General features: G+C 38.9%; 1 protein-coding gene across 10 annotated transcripts in view; it reads left to right on the top strand.

Moving 5' to 3' along the window:
- The first annotated feature begins 94 nt into the window (after window positions 1-94).
- ARHGAP12 (Rho GTPase activating protein 12) overlaps window positions 95-19,025 on the top strand; it is a 75,361-nt gene continuing 56,430 nt past the window's right edge. For 4 of the 10 annotated variants that reach the window (XM_017741509.1, XM_017741507.1, XM_017741506.1 and 1 more), the window contains exons 1-2: window positions 3,193-3,334; window positions 4,829-5,580. In XM_017741509.1, the coding sequence (XP_017596998.1) occupies window positions 3,208-3,334; window positions 4,829-5,580 (879 nt within the window). In that variant the 5' untranslated portion in view covers window positions 3,193-3,207. Of the gene's footprint in view, window positions 487-3,144; window positions 3,335-4,828; window positions 5,581-19,025 lie in introns of those variants that run through there. The other 6 variants (XM_017741505.1, XM_017741502.1, XM_017741500.1 and 3 more) reach the window with 6 other exon arrangements.

Below are 19,025 nucleotides of genomic sequence, written 5' to 3'. Positions count from 1 at the left end.
AGCTCAACAAAAGCCCGCGCTGAGGAGCGAGCGGGGCTGGGAGCTCGCTCGCTCGCCGAGGTGCGGGGGGGCTGCAGCGCCGCTGAAAAGTTGTCCTGTCACTTGTTTAAAATGCATCGCTTATTCAGTGCACTGAGTCATGGGCAATTATTAAATGGTTGCTTATTATGCCTCTAGCGTTTAAAGGTGTTTGAGCTCCGGGTAGGTAGTTTACTTGAAAGTAGTGCTCGATATCTAACTGTGTTAGTATTTTTTTTTGAAAGAGTGAAGGGCTAAGCTTGTTTTCTTACAGTTTCTGAGTTGTCTGTGTTTCGGTTATATATGTTATTTCCATTTGCCTCTATCTGTATGCAACTTTTGCATGCTCTAGATGCAGACTTTGCAGAGGGTGGCTCTTACAGGCGTCGGTGAGGACTGGTCTGCATGAAAATACTGGCTGCGGAGTCAGGTGTGCTGGACAAGCAGTGGTGCCCCTTGGGAAGAAAGGTATGAATAGGGTTGAAGTCTTACAAGGGACCAGTCTCCCAGGCAGTGGTCATGCACATACAGCCTGAACTTCTAAGAAAACTGCCCAGGGAGAAGCAGAATCATGGAATCTATTGAGGTGTAGCCAGGCTATCTCATCTGGCCCGAACTGTTAAGAATTTATCTTAATTTAGCCTTCATAATTGAGTTTATTTCTGTATCAGCACTGCAGAAGGGCTCGTTTCAGTAGTCGGTGAAGTTTGATGCTGAAAATGGAAAAAGATTACACAAGTCAACTCCTGCTGCTTTGTAGGACACTGTGAACAAGGTGACACAAAGAAATTTAAGGCAATCCATTAATACTCAGTGGCATTTTTAACAACTTATCATCTACTTGTATTAGAAAGTAAGTAACAATCCCCTATCCCCAGTAAGGGTTTTTTCTTTTTTCCTAGAGGAAAATAAACAGCAAAAAGTGTTTTAGGTGATTTCCCAAGTCTCAGTTACCTGGTTCTGGAAGATGAGAAGTAAATGGTCTGTGCCTGATAATTTCAAAAGAGAAGATGGGAGGGGATCTTGAGTTCTAGGATAATGCTGAAGGGAGGGGTGATCATATCTCATACAATACATGAGCATACTGTATGTGTATCATATATGATCATATTTATGATTCTGTGTCTTAGGACCATGCATCTCAAGCATTTGCATGTACTTGAGAATGAATCGAGAGAGCATCATTCTGTAGTTAAGACTGGATGCTGTAAGGAGGTGAGGGTGCAGCTGCAGGGTTTAGGTTGCTGGAGGAAAGGCTTAGCTCTGAGCAGACCTACAGCTCTCCGATCCCTGCCTGTCTGAGGGTGACTGGAGCTGTCACATCGGGTCTAGATAAAAACCGTCTCGTTTTGTGGGGACGCACATAAAATCTAGCTAGAGGCAAATGTTGGCATGCCGAACCCCTGGTGCTGCGTGTGCATCCGCTTGTGGCGAGAGCTCCCCGGAGCGCTGGGGACGGAGCGGGCGGTGCCGGCCCGGTGCCGGCGGGCGGGCGGTGCCGGCTCGGGCAGGGGCGCGCCCGGGGGCGGAGGGGTGGGGGAAGGGAGGAGCTGACCTCTGCGAACACCCAGGATTGCCAGCCTTACTCAGCTGGCTGAGTAAGAGATGGGAACGGTTCCATCGGCAGCCGGAGTCCGGAGGGATCTCTCTGCCCGGGCGTCGAGTGAAAGCCCTGCTCGCCTGTCTCCCACCGGCTACCGCACCCGGCGCCGTGCCTGGCATCGCCAGGCTCTGCTCCCGTGGGACAGCGTGACTGCTCCGTGAAATGGTGGTTTGTGTGTCCACGTGGGGATGTGACCCACCTTAGATGAATTGCCCAGTAGCAATTGGGGTTTTCTTCACCAGGAGGAAAGTGAGGCCTGAGTCTGTTTTTTGGTGTTCATGAATAAGTTTTCTTAGTAAGGCCATTTGCTATTAATCTCTTCATCAGATACTGAGACTTTATTTAAGGTATGAAAGCTTACAGATGTTCTCTGTGGAAGTAAATGATTTTTCGTACTTCTCATCCTCTAATTAGGTTAATTCAACCTTCTTTACCAATGTGGGTGCCATCCAGCATGAGAGGTAAATGGTAAGGAGTAAAAAATACCAATACTCCTTACCAAATGGTAAGGAGTAAAAAATACCATGAGGACTGACCAGCCATGTCACTTCAGTTGTTGACTAGTAGCACAATAAAGTCAGTAGTCCAAGTGTCAATATTGTGCATTCACACCTGCATTGTTGTAGGCCCCTCACAGCAGAGGTTTGACCAAGGCTCCCTTGGCTCTTTAAACTGTATTATATGAGACAGCTTCATGAAAGGACATTACAATTAGCTGTGCCCTGGGCTACACAGAGAGTACAGGCAGTCTACCTTTTGTGACACAAGAGCTGCATTACAAAAATTCAAGCAAAATAAAAATTATTGCATTTGAATCTGTGAAATCAGGGCCATGGTAGTTGTTTGCTGACCTACAGGGTTAATTTCCCACCTGTACAATACATATTTCTTACCTTTTTGAGTTGAGGAGGAGAATTAGAGCCTTGCTCCATCCTGATGATGTGATCTGTTTGTAAAACTGTTTTAGTGTTCTGGCTGAACACAGCCTGTCTCTCTTTTATCATATGTTCAACATTACCAAATGTTTGCTATTGACTTGATAGTTTTGCAGCTTGGATGAAAGACCAAAAATTTTGCTGCTTATTTTTGTTGTTTCTTTTTTGTTGTTGTTTTTTGGAGAGGGATTAGGCTGCAAAACTGACTTCAAAAGTGGATAGAGCTATTTTTGTATCAGTTCTGTTTTATTTGAGTTGTACTCAAAATTTTGGGGTTTTTTTAAACATAACATACAACCTGTTGAACCTTTCTGTCTTGAAAAAATGTTAAGCATGCATTCTCAATAAATAGTCATATGGAACCATCAAGAGAGGAATGAATAAATCCAAGCTTTTAAACACTTGTTAGCTCTGTGGGAAACCAGAGGCTTATGTTCTCTCTTTGGTTTCTGTGTGGGAGAAAGAGACTCTGAATGGTTCCTTGTCTTATGTTTCAGCTTTTTGAGGTAACAGAGCTTTGGGATAGACTGCAGCTTGGTAAGACTTGCAATTTCTGGTGTCTGACCTGGAAGCCATGAAAGGGGTTGGTAGCAGCTTTGAAGAAGTGTTGGAAGGAGTCAGGTTTGCTAAGAAGAAAAAAATAGTGTTTGCATGGCAGAGCTTCCAAAACTAGGAAGAGAGTGGGAATGGCTGCAATTTGTTCATGTTTACCTTCTGCTGCTGTTGCTAAACAACTGCAGAGCTGCACTTAAAAACACCTATTTATGTAGAGTAGCAGGTAAGCAAGTTGTTTTGTACAGAGGCTGTAAATAGACTGTGAATGTCACTGCACTGCTTTATGGTAGAGAGTAAACACCAGAATCCTGGCATTCTTTTCTACTGCTTTGTGTTCCTGTTGTCAGCTTTGTTGAATGTGGTACCATCATTCCTTCTGCCAAGTCTGATAAAATTGTCAATCTGACTTTGTGATTCTATTTGTAGCCTTGAAAATGGTGGTGGCTTCCTGGGAAATGCTTCTTCGAAGTAAAAGAACATGGGCTGTGGGAGAGAGACACAGGTTAAAGATGGGCACTTCTGTCTTGGTGTAATACTTTAGCTTTTTACTTTCTATTTTATCTCTGAGTTATGTGGCAAATGTATTTTTTTCAAGGCTCAAATCAAATACCAGAAATGGCAAAAGAAAACGGAACAATTCGTGGTGGTTTCTGCTTTTGATCTCCCCAGAAGTTCTCTTCTGTTGTTATTTCTGTCCTTAGTCCCATTTAGCAGCTGAGTTCACTCTGCACGTGTGTGCCTGCATGGAATTGCATTAGTTCCACTCTGTGGCAGGGTAAAGGCTACAAATCTCATCACAAAGTCTTAACTTGCAGAGCTGCAAGTTTCTACATAAATTTTCTCATTTGTGAAACATGCATTTAAAAATAAAAAGATGTGCTTGTTAATCTTTATAAGACTAAATATGGCAGCATTTTACTTGAATTCTCCCACGTTCTATGTGAATGATGGAGATCTTGCCCTTAAATGCTTTGATTTTCAAGATTTAAAATCCTACCTTTCATGTTAGTTCACTATATTGTGTTCAGTGCAAGTTGGCAAGACTGATGTTTACCCACCCATGAATTTGGACATTCATGCTACATGATTAAATAGAGAGAATTTGTAGTTTGTGGGTGTGGATGCAGTGGCAGTTGTCTGGTTTATAAAGATGCTGAAAAGTACTTTTCAGAATTTTCATGTATTAGTAATTCCTTCATTATCCATTTTGGTTCATAGTCCTGTTTTGTTACTGTTGAGATTTTTGGTTGCATTTTCAGTTCTAGCCCTTAAACATTTGGTTAGATCAGGTTTTCTGTGAGGTAAATAAGTCTTCTTTGGATTATTTTGATTAAAACTAGTGTAGTAACAGAGTTTCACAAAGAAATTAAGCCTATGTGTAAGCAAGAGATTGACTCAGATCAGCCCCCCCACCAAATCCCCAATGATTAATCAATGTTATTCAGTAATAGAAACAATAACTAATTGATTAATTAAGCTAATGAACTACTTGATAGCAGGAGGCTTGTGTGAATAGGACAGTTAAGTCGGTGACCTAAGTTGTTTTACTGATTTTCTGTTTCAGCACTGAGAAGGATATCTGAAAATACTGCATTTTCCCATCGATTAATCTAAGGTTGACATAAATTGAATTGGCAGGATTTTTTAAAAATTATTTTTCTCCAGAGTGCTCTTAAACAGCCACTTTATTACATACACTTTTTTTATTTTCTTACAGCTCTGAATATTAACAGGAAAATAACACCGAAACAGAATGTCGCTTACCTTTTGTCTGAAAAGGTGAAATCTTTCCAGATAGAAATGGCTGATAAGGGTGGGAAGATGCTTCCAGGACAATTTTACATTCAAGTGGAGTATGACTATGAGTATGAGGCCAAGGACAAGAAAATTGTGATCAAGCAAGGGGAAAAATACATCTTAGTGAAAAAGACTAATGATGATTGGTGGCAAGTCAAAAGAGACGAAAATTCCAAACCCTTTTATGTGCCAGCACAGTATGTGAAGGAAATACCCCGGAAAGCACTGATGCCACCTGTGAAGCAGGCAAGCATGCTGCCAAATAACACCTTGAAGTTGACACATGGATTACAGAGATCCACAGAAAATGTGAATAAGTCACCAGAGCTTTCTAGTTTTGGGAAATCTTCTCCAGTTCAAGTGTCTTGCTTAGTTCGAGATGCCAATCAAAATCTGGGACCGAACAATAGCCCCTGTCAAACTTTTGGTTTGAGTCTGGACCTTACCCAAAACAATGGAAAACTTAACAATGAGTTGCAATCTCCCAAGGTTTCCAATCAGTTTAGAACCATTTCCATGGGTCATTTCCCATGCCCAGAGTTCTTGGAAATAGAGAAGACTAGCTTTTTGCATGAACAATCTTGTGATTCAGCCGGAGAAGGCTCAGAAAAAATTCACCAAGATTCTGAGTCTGGAGATGAACTCAGTAGTAGTTCCACAGAACAAGTGCAGGTAAGCTAAAAAATGGCCCCCATGTCTGGTTTGTTTTGTTATTGCCGTAATTGTCTGCTACTGTTTTGAGATTTATTCCCCAAAAAATTCTGATTGTTTAAGTAAAAATGTCTTCTCTCAGAATGAAATTGTTACTGAAATCGAAACAGTTGATGTGTCTAGTCCTTGCAGAATTACTGTCCTGTGGGAATTAATTCCAGGTACATTAGCCTGTGGTTTAAAGTTAAAGAAAGAACAGTAGTGTTTCTGTATTAAGATTGGTTTAATATGACACTGATTTTGGGTTATATTTTCTTTCAGAGGAAGGGAGCCTGCTGATGTAACTCCTCGCTACTTGGCTTATTGAAATAATAGTGCTAGTTACTGTCAGTTTTCCCTGTGTATAGATAGCATAAGAACTGTAAATTAATGTCTTAGTGGGTTTAATTACACTTAAGATTTACATGGAGTTTAGTTTCTGGCTTGATCATTTTATTTGTAGACTGTTTTAATGAGTCAGCCCTGCCAATTCTGCTTCTCACAACTTTACTCTGGATTAAAACTCAAAACATGTGAGTTTGTTAATTAGTATGGAAGAATCTCAGGAATGATGTACTCCTACTTCAGGCTAAAACTGAGCATTGACGGCCTTTGTCCTTAATAAAGCAGTTTCTCTCACTTTTTAATTTTTTTTTAAACAGGCGTCCCCCACCCCCATCAAAAGATTAGAACTCTGACTTAATCAGGTCACTTCTGGTACGGGTAACCAAGTTAATTAGTCTATTGTAATCCAGGTTTGCTCTTAAACCGGTGATGTATGTGTGCTTACACATATATTTATAAATGTGTGTATATGTAGATAATTCCCCCACCTCACACTTGCCTCCCTCGTCTTTCCGTAGGGACATGTTAAATTATTTTAAATTCTGTTAAAAGCTCCCTACTCTTGAACTTAATCTGTAGTGTGAAAGTGTTTTTGCTTGGATAAAAACTGATTGTTATGGTAAATCCCACTTGCCAGCACGTGTTCAGAGTACCAGAGGATCTCAAATCAAACTTGATGCTAACTTTAGACGTGAAAAGTCTTAGCACTGAGAGCTGTGAATCGGTACTTTGCTAGTAAGAAACAATGAAGACAAAGCTGCTTAGGAATGAGTCAGTGTGGGAAGATCTTAAAGATACAAGATTGATTAGGTGAATTACAGAGTCTTGAACTGTATGTATATATATTTATTGAAATACTCTGAATCAGTAGCTTTTCCGTATCCTACTGTATTCTTGGCCTCATTCTTGATATTCAGAGTTTCTCTAGTTATGGGACATCATGTCTCTAATATTTGTATGTTTTATGTTAGTTTTAACTTCATCAGCCCTCCCCCAAATAATAATAGGATTACTGAATTTAATTTCTTCAGTGATGTCTTGCTTATGCAGTGTGAGAATCCATGAGCCTTGTTGCACTTTCTTTACAGCACTGCCCTAGCTCAGCGCAGTTGATATGAACAGCTTAGAACTTGGCACAATAAAATGATTATTAGATATTTATTTTAGAAGCATGTGTTGGCCTGTTGACTGCCATATTAATCAATTGCCAAACAAATTATGAAAATAATAAGGAATGTTTAGATAGTATATCATACTGTAAAGAGCTTACCACATTAAAAATTATATTACATGTTAGGACAGTTCCTTCTTCTGTGTTGACTATAATTTGATGCATTTCCTTCTGTAAAGCAGATGGAATTAATATTACATGGGTGTCTTTTGTCAATAATAAATATATGGCCTGCAGCTCAGTTTCCACTGGACTTTGTGCCTCTTGATGCAGTGACACTTAATCTTTTCACCATTCCCCCCTCTCCCAATCCACCCCACTATACTTTATTCAATGCTACAGCCAATTTATAAATTTGTATTTGAGCGGGGCAGCAATGCATGTATTGCAGACCCTGTGTTATGGGAGGTCTGAAGGGGGGAGTTTTCACAGTGTTTAAAAATAACGAATGCTAAAAATGCCACATTTTGACTGTGGAAAATGCTTCTCAGTTTCTGACTGATGTTACTGAAGAACTTGCCAGTATCAGAATTCTTGGGCAACAAGAGTGTGGGTGTTCACTGTGCCTTGCAGTTTGCATTATTTTGTAACTTAATCTCATCACGTGTAATCGCAAGCTCTTTAAATACAATGAAAATGTTTGACATTTAGTAGCCGTGGGGATTAAAGCAGTGGTAGAACTGATGTCACCGTTAGCTCAGTGTAGATGTTCAGAGTGCCAGCCTTCTCACTGGAACAGCCTGCAGTTTTTTTAGAATTCTTTCAATAATGAGCATTGTTTAGTAGAAATCAGCTGTGCAGAAATTAATGGCTCAGAAAGCTGTTTTTATTGCTCTTAGTCTGTAGTGAGAACATCAAGTTCCTGGCTTTCACGCACAAACAGGATTTCACTTCACAAGTCTGACTGCTTCTCCCTCCTCTGCCTGCTGTGGAGTTCAGTTTTATGCAGTCTGCATTATAATAAACTCTAAACTACAGGTATTTTCTCTTAAATTTGTAAGATTAGAAGCTAGAATTACCTTAAAAATACCATCATGTAAGTAACTTTTTGGTGGTGTTGAGGTGATGGTATTCAGTTTTAGCCTGACCTTCAGTGTGTTTTTACTGTCCTTGAGTACAAGTATATGAGATACAGAGGAATGCTTCTCTTGTGAGATCCTTCTAAGAAGTGGTTACATTATTCCCTGAAGATTATCCTCCTCATCCTTTCTGGTAATGAAGTGCAGGTTCTGCAACTGTACCGTCTTGAAGTCATAGGCTTGCTGGCTGTGGAAATACTGGAAGATCCAGAGCCTCCAAAGTAGTGCATAAAGAAGGGATTTTTTAGCAGATGAAATATGTGAAGTAAAGGACAGAGACGTGGCAGTGTGACCAGAAATATTTGCTGATGATGATGTAGTGAAGGGTCTGGTCAAGAGAAATGTCAGGACTGGATTATGAGCATTCCTGGCATTTTATGCGAAGAAATTAAAACTATTAGTTGCCACTCTGGTGGATAAGGCATTGTACAAACCATATGTTAGTTTATAGACTTGAACTGTAGGAAGGCTAGAGGTAATTAGAGGAAGTAGGGCTTGAGAGGAAACAAGCTTCAATTTAACCAGATTTAAATCTCTGGTGTAGACAGTAACTGCAGGTAGAATTGGAACTGGATGAAATGGTTTGAGTGAATGCACAGCTGGGTGCATTCACACTGAGAATATGGTGGCACTAAAAGCTCTGACAATCAATGAAGTTCAATGAAATTTTATGAAAATGGTGTCAGGTGTGATGCCGTGGTCCCAGGGAAAGGGCAAGGATATGGAAAGTTCTGAAAGAGTCATTCTTTAGCAGATATGGACAGTACTTGAAAGAAGCAGATGGGATGTCTGAGCAGTATGCAGCAGAAACAAGAGACCTGAGTAATTTTTCTAAAGTATAAAAAAAAAAAAAGAAACAGGAATTTCATGTTCAGGCATGCCTAAACAGGCAAGAAAAGCTGAAGCAGAAGAAGACGATATTAAAAGTGGTCTTCAAAAAGCACCTTGGGCAATGTTTGCTGGTAAAATCTACTAACAAGTTTTGAGACAGAAGGTATGCAGACAGGGAGAGAGAGAGTTGGGTAAGTTCAGAGATCATGTCAAGAATGTTTAGGTGTTATCTTTGAGGATGATACTTTGGAATAAAATCATTACAGACTGAAATTAAAATCTGCTTTTGGCAATGCTAATTCACGACCTATGGGAAGTAACTTTGTTTCTGATGCGTGTTACCTCCTCTTTTGTCATAGGAGACATAGAATGTATTTAAGAGTAAATACATGGCGCTGTCTTAATGTTACTTTTTATGCTTATTAAAAGTTACTTTTAGCAGCAAGCTGGTTTTAATCATTATAAATATAGACAGTGACCTATTTGCAAAGATTGTTCTGTCTTTCATCCTCTTTAGTAATTGACTATTGCATAAACTGTGAAGCACTAAAGGGGATTATCACTAGGATGGCTGTTTTGCTTTGATTAATTCTGAGTAGTAAAGATCTTGAAGAGCTCTTTCTGTCTTGCCTTTGCAATTTCTGTGGGATTGCAGTAACTTTTTAATCAGGAAAACAATATTTTGTGTTTCTGTAGATGTCAGATCGCATCTTCTGGAGATCTGGGCATTCTTGGCTCTGTCACTGGTGGCAAATCATTGGTGTTAGACTGCCTTGCTGGTCAAACATTAAACCTCTGAAATAAATGGCTATCACTGTTTTGTGGGGCACAGAATTAGTTTGCTTCTGTGAAAAGAAATTTCATGCTGTTTTATTTTATTTCATTCATTTGTCCAAGAGATGAGTAATTCGACAGTATGAAGGAAGCATGCAAGATTTTTTTCTTAATAAAACTGAACATGTTCATGATGATATGTATAATGTAATAGTTTGAATTATGTTTTAAGTACCATCCTTTAATCTCTTAACTTCTTAAAAACAGCATTTGTTATTCTAATGATGTTAAATGCTGAAATACGCCCATTATAATGAGGCGAAGAATAGCTTTCAATGACAAGGGACTAAAAGCTTTATAATTTAAGGAGTTTTATAAAACATTAATTTAATTTTTTTTTTTTGTAATTTCAGTAGCTGCTGCTGGAACTTCGTAAACAGCTTGAAATGTTTGCTAAATTACACTAAAAACTCAAAGGTTCTGGACAGATAATATTAGGGAATACTTTCCCTGGCTGGTTTTGTATATGTGGGGGTGGGGGGGGTTTCCTACACAGCGTCAACAGGTCTGGGTGGTTTCACTTTACAGTGGTGCTGTTTGTGACCAGCTTGGTCTCTGTAGTTTTAGTATGTAAGTCAGGTAGCAGATAGTTCTCCTTCTTGGTCCAGGTGACTGATTCTGGATTTAGGTACCCTAAAATGAGAAGCCCCTGTGTGTCACTAATACTGCCTACAGCCGATATCCCATTTGTTCCTCTGAACATCCCTGCTGCAAATCAGATTGACCTTCCTTAAAAAAATAAACAGCGAGCACAAGTGTTATCTCTATGAGGCATTTGTCAGAAAATCATGACCTATGAGACAAGTTGGTTTTAGTTGACTGGCTTGTTCTAATACTGGTGTTTGAATGCTCAGCTGACTAAGCTACAGATCTCCTTGGTACATGCAGTTTCATGTTCTGCTTTCAGAATTGAAACGAACATCTAGTGCACTGTTAAAATTCTGCAAGTGCCAACACAGTCTTTTGACTCTTGCACCCGTATTTACCTTAATATCATGCAGAAAACGATGAAATGGAACTTCCAGTGCACTGACTTACATGAATAAACCTGTGCCTTTAATCCTGGTGGAATTACTTACTAGCTCAAACAAAGCTCAAGCTGCACTACTTAAGGAATAACAGTCATAATATGGAATTGATTTTTCTGTTTTTATCTAGAAAAGTGTAATTTCTAGTGTGTAATGTGAGTTTTGGTGCATGCCGTCCCACCTGCCTTTTCTTTTGAATTAGTGCCAAGTGCCAGCCTCAGCAGGGTGATGACAGAACCTTTAGGGATGATGGAGTAAATGCTTAAATAGGAAAGCAGCCGTAGGAAAAGGAATGGGTGTTTTGTCTCACTGCTGCCGAAGTTGAAAGCAGCTGGAGATACTGGGACTTGCTTTTTCTCTTTGGCAGTGCTTCTGTCATTTGAAGTAGGGACATAGAAAAGACTGTAATAGGTAAAACTCTGCTTGAGACTGTTTTGAGAATAGTTGATCATATCTTGTTCTCTCACATAACTCTGGGTACAAACAATTGCTTTTGCTATGTCTTTACCTGGTTACAATTTAGGCAGTTGTTCGATATTGCAGTGCTTGCCTATAGAACAAAGGTGCTGTTATTCTGTAGAATCCTAAAGAAAGTATCATTTGTTTCACAGCAGTATGACAAAATGGCAGGGAACGTATGACTCTGTAGAATAAAATGCAAAACACTTTTTCCCTTTTTTTTAGGCAGCTCTCTGGAATAGTAGACATTTGTGCTTAAAAAAAAAGAAAGCAAAATCTGTGCATATCTAGCACCCAAGCAGCTGATATGTCTCTGACATGCCTTGCTAGGTATGTTTGATTTAAAAACGATAGAGAGAAGTAGGTTTTGCATTTATGTGGAGTTTGTTATAAAGCTAAGGACAATAATTTTGGACAAACCAGTCTTTCAGGATAATAAGAACTGAGGATTTTCAAATGACTTCTGTGATTGTGAGTAACTGGACAATGTACTGTTAGATTACGTGTATCAATTTTGGATTTAGCCTGTCTTAATAGGACTTCTGACCTAGTTCTTGGGAAAGACAGTAGATTTCTAATAGATTATGGTTCTATTCTGGTAGATGTGAAAGTGCTAGGTTAGTGCAGAGAGGCATTCAAACAAGCATAGAGAGTGTCCGTAGTAGGAAATGGTGCAAAACAAAAATGCAGAATGCAAATTTGATGGTGTTTCTGTGTTCTAAATAACAGGCAGTTGCCAACCTCTCTCTCGTTGAAAAGGAAGTGTAATAGTGCTGAAAACAGTGTAGAAGAGCACAAGCAGAGACATGGAACAGTTCCATGAAGGCTTTGCAGAAATCTTACATGAGAGTGGGTGCACTTAGTGTTGCATGCACAGGACTCCTGACTTCAAGGTTGTTTGTTGCTGAAATGTCTGAGGGATTGTTGAGAAGTAAAGCAGCCTTAATTTTGGTATATTCCCCCTCCCCCCCATCTTTTGATAGTTTGTATCTGCTTGTCCTGTCTTTGTAAACTCTTTTGGCAGAGATTTGGAGCTTGTGTACAATGATGCTGTGAAGACTGTCATGGGTGTTTGGAGTCTGTATTTTAATTCATTCCAGTAAGTTTTGTGAATGAAAGCTAGAAGTTGAGGAGCTGTCTGAATGAATTTAGGTTATTACTTATGTTGAGTTTTGATGTTACATTATCTGGCTTCAACTTCTGCTTGTAATCAAAATCATGATTAGAAACTTAGACTCCTATTTTAAATCTGGAATTACATGTTACATTTTGAATTTCAATATGAACCTTTTAAAATGGTTCGCCTAAGGCTTCTGGATGATCTTCAGATCATCTAGTTAAATGAAATAACTTCCCTCTATTTTGTTTAAATGCAGTGCTGAGGAGCAGAGTTTTATGTGTGTTTTCTGGTAGTGTGTAGTGTACACAGTTGCCATCTTTTGCTTTTGTGGGTTATTGTTCAGCTGAATCACTTTGCTCTAGTCACCACCTGGCTCTGCAAATATTTATTTCCAGTGCTGCAGGGAGGTGGTGGTGCTGGCCTAAGCAGTGTTGTGACGAGTGTGTCAATAGCCTGTAAGTAACTCCTTTATGGCAACCTGAATAGTCACAGTCTAGTGCAAAGTCAGCAGATCTGATGGACTCGAGGACACATTTGTCTTTTTAGTGTCACTGATGTGATGGGACTCATGGAACAAGTGTCCTTATGTAATACTGTAATAAAATGTTATGTCTGATAGAAACAAAAATACAGTTAACAAACTTTCTGGACTCTCAACTGGTTGGTTGATGTGTCTAGTAATATTGCATGGACGTTTGTTTTCTAGAGAGCTTGAAAGATCACTGGGATATTGTTTAGAAATGATTAATGATACAACAGAAATGTTACAGTGTTGCACATAACTATTGTTTGTCTTTTAAGTATTTAGAAGAAGGTTTATCCTGCAGTAAAGTGTTGTAACAGTAAATGAGGTTCTTGAGTGACTTTGCTTTTCCACAGCTGCTCCCTCCTCCCCCCAACCTCACCACTGAACTTCTATCAATGTGCTTGGCACTATCCATATCAGTTCTTGGTTATCTGCATCCAGTTGGAAAAGCTAATAGATGTTTGTCATGCATAACTGTATTGTGCTTTAGGCACAGGGGACTATGTATGTGTGTGGATATATAAGTATATAGTTTTATTCTCTATATATATGGGATATAAAAGAAAACCAGGGGCAACTGTTCTGTTTCTTGATCTTGATTTGCATCTCATACAGTGTGACTACCAACTTTAAGCTTCCTCACAAAAACTTCATGAGATGTACTCATCAGTACTGTCTTTTTTCTGTTATCCAGATAAGTCCATTTGTCCTGGCTGTGACTTTGTACTGATCATCCCTCCTGGGTGCTGCAATCTAACTTGTAATGGCATTTTCATACTTCCCTGAGGCTTTGTGCTTTTCCTGCTGTAGTATGTGTTAGCTCATGGGCACGAGCACCACAGAGTATGCCAGAGGACTGCAGCGCTTCCTCCCAGAGGGCTTTTCACAGCCAGGCTCTGTGGCTGCCTTGCTTTAGGCAGGGAGCTGGAGCTTGAGAAGAGGCAGCGTGGCCCTGTCAGTGGCCCAGTGGTCACACAGCGCTCTCCCTCTGACCCTCTGCTCATCGTTCATCCACTCGCTGAGCTCATCTGCTCTCTTGTGCCTATGGCAGCTCCTCATCAGTCACCCACTGCAGCCTCCTCAGTAAAAGCTACAGCCTTCAGCTTCACTTGCTTTCCTTCCTCTTGCCTTTGCCAGCCTGAAGGGTTACGCTTATGTGACTGCCTGAGGAGACATACAGAGTGAGGGAAGTTAAACTTGAGATAGTTTTTCTTTTTATTCTTCCATGCCTCAGTCTCAAAGAGATGCCTGTCTTGGTGTTTCACAAGGTTGGGAGCACTTGTTCCCATAGCAGGAACATGGAACATGCCAACCCACAGGTTGGCATCCCTAAAGGTTCTGTTGTCACCCTGCTGAGGCTGGCACTTGGCACTAATTCAAAAGAAAAGGCAGGTGGGACAGCATGCACCAAAACTCACATTACACACTAGAAATTACATTTTTCTAGATAAAATCAGCAGGTTGTGGGTTGTGATGCACCAAGGTGTAAATTTTACTTTCAAGTTTTGTTTACTTTTCAGTTAATTATATATGTAAAAACTGTATTGCATCCCTTTTTGCTGCTGTCACAGTCAGTTGATCAAAACTTAGATACATGCTTGGGCTTGTGGTTTTGTTTGTTTGTTTTTATGGAAAAACAGAAAAATCCAAATCCCAAATGCTGTGCTAAAAATCTAGCTCTAAACTCTCTTATTCTTCTTCTCTTGTTTTGTAAATCTTTAAAGCCTCAGCAGATTGTGTCCAAACTTAAGGTGTGATGATACCCTGTACAGCATTTGGGAAGGCTGTAAAAGAGCTCTTTCCAGCTGCTGCAGGTCTTTGGTGTGCTGTTTATTAAAACAATTGAAGTGAATGTTGTGGTAGGATGATACTACACTGAAAAATTCTTTCTCTGCAGTCAATTTTCTGAGGAAAGTAGCTGGAAGAGCTGTATTTAAATTCTGTGTCCATAGATGGTCTCAGGAATTCTGTGTACTTATCCTTCTCTCGCATCATCGCTGTCTGTCCATAAACTGCTGGTTTGCTTCTCAGAGAATTTTATGTTAAATGGTGATTTGAGCCCTGAGCCAACCTTTTATGTTGTCTTTGGTATGGTTGGATCTGCTTGAGTGCAGCCTCAGAATTACAAAGTAAATAAAATTCCACAAATACTGAATCTTTTTATATCTTCTTAACTGCCATCTGAAACAAAAATTGCTGGTTTAATATCTAATTTCATTGAAGTAAAGTGGTAGTTGCAGATTAACGTTTTAATGCTGAAACACAAAATTCAATGACAAAGGTATACTTCATTTTCTGGATACTGATTTGCAGAAATAGCTGTTATTGAAAATGAAAGACATTCTTGCTAGTGTAAGGAAAATAAAGGGGAAGAAAAACTGCAGAAATGCATGGCTGAGTGTTTCATGCTTTCGGTCCTTACACTGAGTGCCAACAAACTGTCTGCAAGTAGAGAGAAACAGATGAAGAAATACAGTCAAAGAACAAATACTTCTATTTTCAGTAGTTGTAGGGAGGAAAAAAGATGCAACCTGGTTGAGATTCCCGTGAGAATTTTATTGCTTTGCTTAATTCTGCTGTAAGCAGCTGACTATTTCTGCGATTTTGAGAAAAGTCTTTAACTATACAATTGTGTACTTGCCTTTAGCATTTTAAAAAGCCCTCAAAAGTGATCTTAAAAAAATCTCTAACTTCTTTTAAGTTAGGCACAGTGGGTTGAATATACTTCTAAAAATATTTCTCCTGCTATTCAGTATACTTTTGCAGAACAGTGTTAAAACTCGAGTGAACATAGCCTGTTCTAGCTCAGTTCAAAGTTGAAAATTGAAAATATCTTAGCAGCACCATGGCATAATTATGTACAGGCTTCTTTTTGTGTGGTCTTAAACTGAGGGAAATATTCGTTCTCTGCTCAAAATTTGAAACACCTCATACTAATATATAAATATGCTAACTGATAACACTTATTTTATTCATCCTATTACATCTTTTAAGGCAAAATTTTAAACTGAAGTCTTGACCTAATCTTCTCTCTATGTCTCCTCTGGCATGAGACTTGGCTTTCTAGTTTATCCTTCATTACCAGAAAAAATGTTACACATGGTGTAATAGGAGGTGTTCTTTGTCCTAAGTCATTAAAATACATGAGATTGAGGGGGTTCAAGCAGCACTAACAAAACTTAGAGTTTTGCTTGCGTGCTGTAGCATGTATATTGTCTTGAGAATAGAGGCAGTGTCTTGGGAATTTAGAAGGACTTGTGGCATTTTGTCTTAATTCTTTATATCTCTCTCTCCTCCAATATAAATGAAGGATGCTGATAAATGTGGGATTTTTATTGTTTATTTAGAAACTTCAACATGCAAACTAAACAGCTGAGTAATTATGCATACTAGAGGTGACAATACATAAAGAGCCTGTTAAGAGCCCAACTGACAATGGGAATTTAATTTTAAAACACTTCTCTAGTGGAGTTGTGAACTTTATTTCCATAAGTGCCAAAATCTGAAGTATTTTTCCTGGTCAGAGGAGTTTAAAACACAAAATACATATAAAGTATTGGAAAAACAAGAAATATATTCATTTTAATGTCAAGCATTTTCTCCATCTATTGCTTTTTACCTTAAGGCTTGTTTGCTTCAGGCAGGCCAGTGAATGTCCTGCTCCAATATAGTGGGGGACGGAGGATTCCAAAGTAATGCAGTGTCCTAAAATACCAAAGACTCCTTTGAAAATGAAATTGTAATCTCTTCTCTGAGTTGTTATACAGTGACTTTGTCTTGCACCTCGTAAAAAAAGTCTTGCTGTCTGTCATAGAACCCACTAATTATATTCAGCGTTACACAGTAAACATGTGAGAGGATACTCGATCTGAATACAGATTTAAGAAAAGATAATCTAATACAGAGACTAGTGGGTTTTAAAGATAGGAAAGTCTAATGTGTTGACTGTTGCTTGAAATCTGCCAGGTGAAAATGAATTTTGATTTTTAAAAAAATGAAATTTTAGATTATTTATTTTAATAATAAGATAAATGAGTAAGTGGGAACATGATGTCTTAATTTTAATTTAACAATTTAAAAGATTATTTGTTAGCTGAAATTGTTTATCTCTAAGCTTCAGTCTTTCTTGAGGGAGGCTTATGTGGAGAAAGAAGCCTATGGAAACAAGCAATCAAAAAGCATATCAAACAGCTTCTTGGTCTGAATATTCTTCATATTGAAGGATCTTCTCATATTTATGCATTATGCTAAGAATCTCAATAAAGGGATGATTTACAAGTGATTTTTTTTTTTAAATTGATACTTTTAACTTCTTGAAGCTACTAGATGCATTTTGTCATGGTATGCCAACCATTACAAGCTCTATACTGCTGTGGCAAAAGGGGGCATAAAACTTCAGTTTCTGCTCAAAATAGATGAATCTATATGCTAAAATGAAAAGTATGTGTTCTTAGCAGAGTTTAGCAGTTTAACATCTCCCTGCATTCCTCTGAGGGGATTTATGGCTGCAAGGCTCATCTTGAAGCTTGAGGCTTCACTGGAGGTTTTGTTATGATTGCTGTACTGTTGCTGTGCCAGATTGTTTGCCCATCCTCTAATCCCCCATTTCAAGGGCAATCTGAAATGCACAGCTATAACACTTCTAGTAAGTGTTATTTAGAAGATACAGCTAATCACTCTCCACACTCAATTACTGCTCTTGTGGAGACAAAAGCATTTGCAGCAATATTAGCCTAAAGCCTATTCAGGCTTTATTTATATCGACTTCAATTTCCCAACAAGGTTTATATCTTTAATATACCTGTTGTACTATGTAACTGGTGTGACTGAACAGCAGAATCATAACATTCATCGAGCAGAATAAGCTGTACTGACAGCAGTGTTGCAGAAGGCTCTCTGGGCAGTGGACTGATCCGTTTTCAGCACTGTTACTCTACAGATCCTCGTGGGACCTGGAACCTGGAGCTCCTACAATGCCTGCAGTTACATAATTCACCTTTGTATAGGAGCTGAATGGAAATCTCCTTGGAAAACAACGTAGAAATCAATGGCAAAGTATTCTTGTATCCAGTAATTCTAAATACGTTAATTTTTCTGGCTGTTTTATTAATGGAAAAATTATTGTTTTTCCAGAAATAGCAATGCTTTAAATGTCACTTGTCTGTGATATTCTGCTTTATCTAAATCATCAAATAAATGCAACAGGCATCTGAAGGTGTGCCATTTACTCATGACCATTGTAGAAAAATAACATGCCCTTTATCCTAGTGTATATTTCTCTTGAATGCTCCCAGCAAGTTCAGCTTCCATTCCACCTCTGTTTTCTGCAGATGAACACCTGCTTTCTGTCAGCTTGCAAGAACAGCTTCATGTGCTGAGCATTACTATATACTCTAGCGTACATATACGTCCTTTAAAGCATTTTTTTTTTCCTGACAGCTTGGCAGATAGTGCTGCCATACTTTATTATACTTGTAGTTTCAATGAGAATGTTCTCTAAAGGCTGGTGGCTCCAGCTGATCCGCTGAATGCTGAGCACGGAATTATAATTCAGCAGCATGGGGGAGGGCTGTGCTTGCTGTGGCGGGCACAGGGCACCGCTTACTGCCTGTTGCTTAATCAGCATGAAACTATTAGCAAATTCTTGCCATCTCAGCCATAATGTACTGCTAATAGGTTTGCTTTATTGCATAGGACACTCAAAAAAGCCTGGAATGTTTTAGTAATATTGAGTAAGCATAACATTCTTCTTAATGAAGTTTGACAGTGTTTCCAGAACTCCCTCACACTGTATGTCAAGAGTACCATAATGCATTCCTGTGTACAAAGCGCTGGTAATTTATTGTGTTTTTCTTAATGCAAGTCTTCTTACATGAAAGCTTTTAACATAATTTTAAATTCTAGTGTGTTTTACAAAATAGATTCCTGGCAACAAAAGCATCTGTATATAATTAGTCCATTTAAACATACTCTCTACATTTAGTCACAGTTTTACATTTGTCAGAAGACTTTGTAAATGCTACTTCAGTGAAAA

The sequence above is a fragment of the Corvus brachyrhynchos genome, unplaced genomic scaffold, assembly GCF_000691975.1.
Source record: "Corvus brachyrhynchos isolate BGI_N302 unplaced genomic scaffold, ASM69197v1 scaffold167, whole genome shotgun sequence".
Taxonomy (NCBI): Eukaryota; Metazoa; Chordata; class Aves; order Passeriformes; family Corvidae; genus Corvus; species Corvus brachyrhynchos.
The sequence above is the reverse complement of the archived record's forward strand: the minus strand, read 5'-3'. Positions and strand labels throughout refer to the sequence as shown.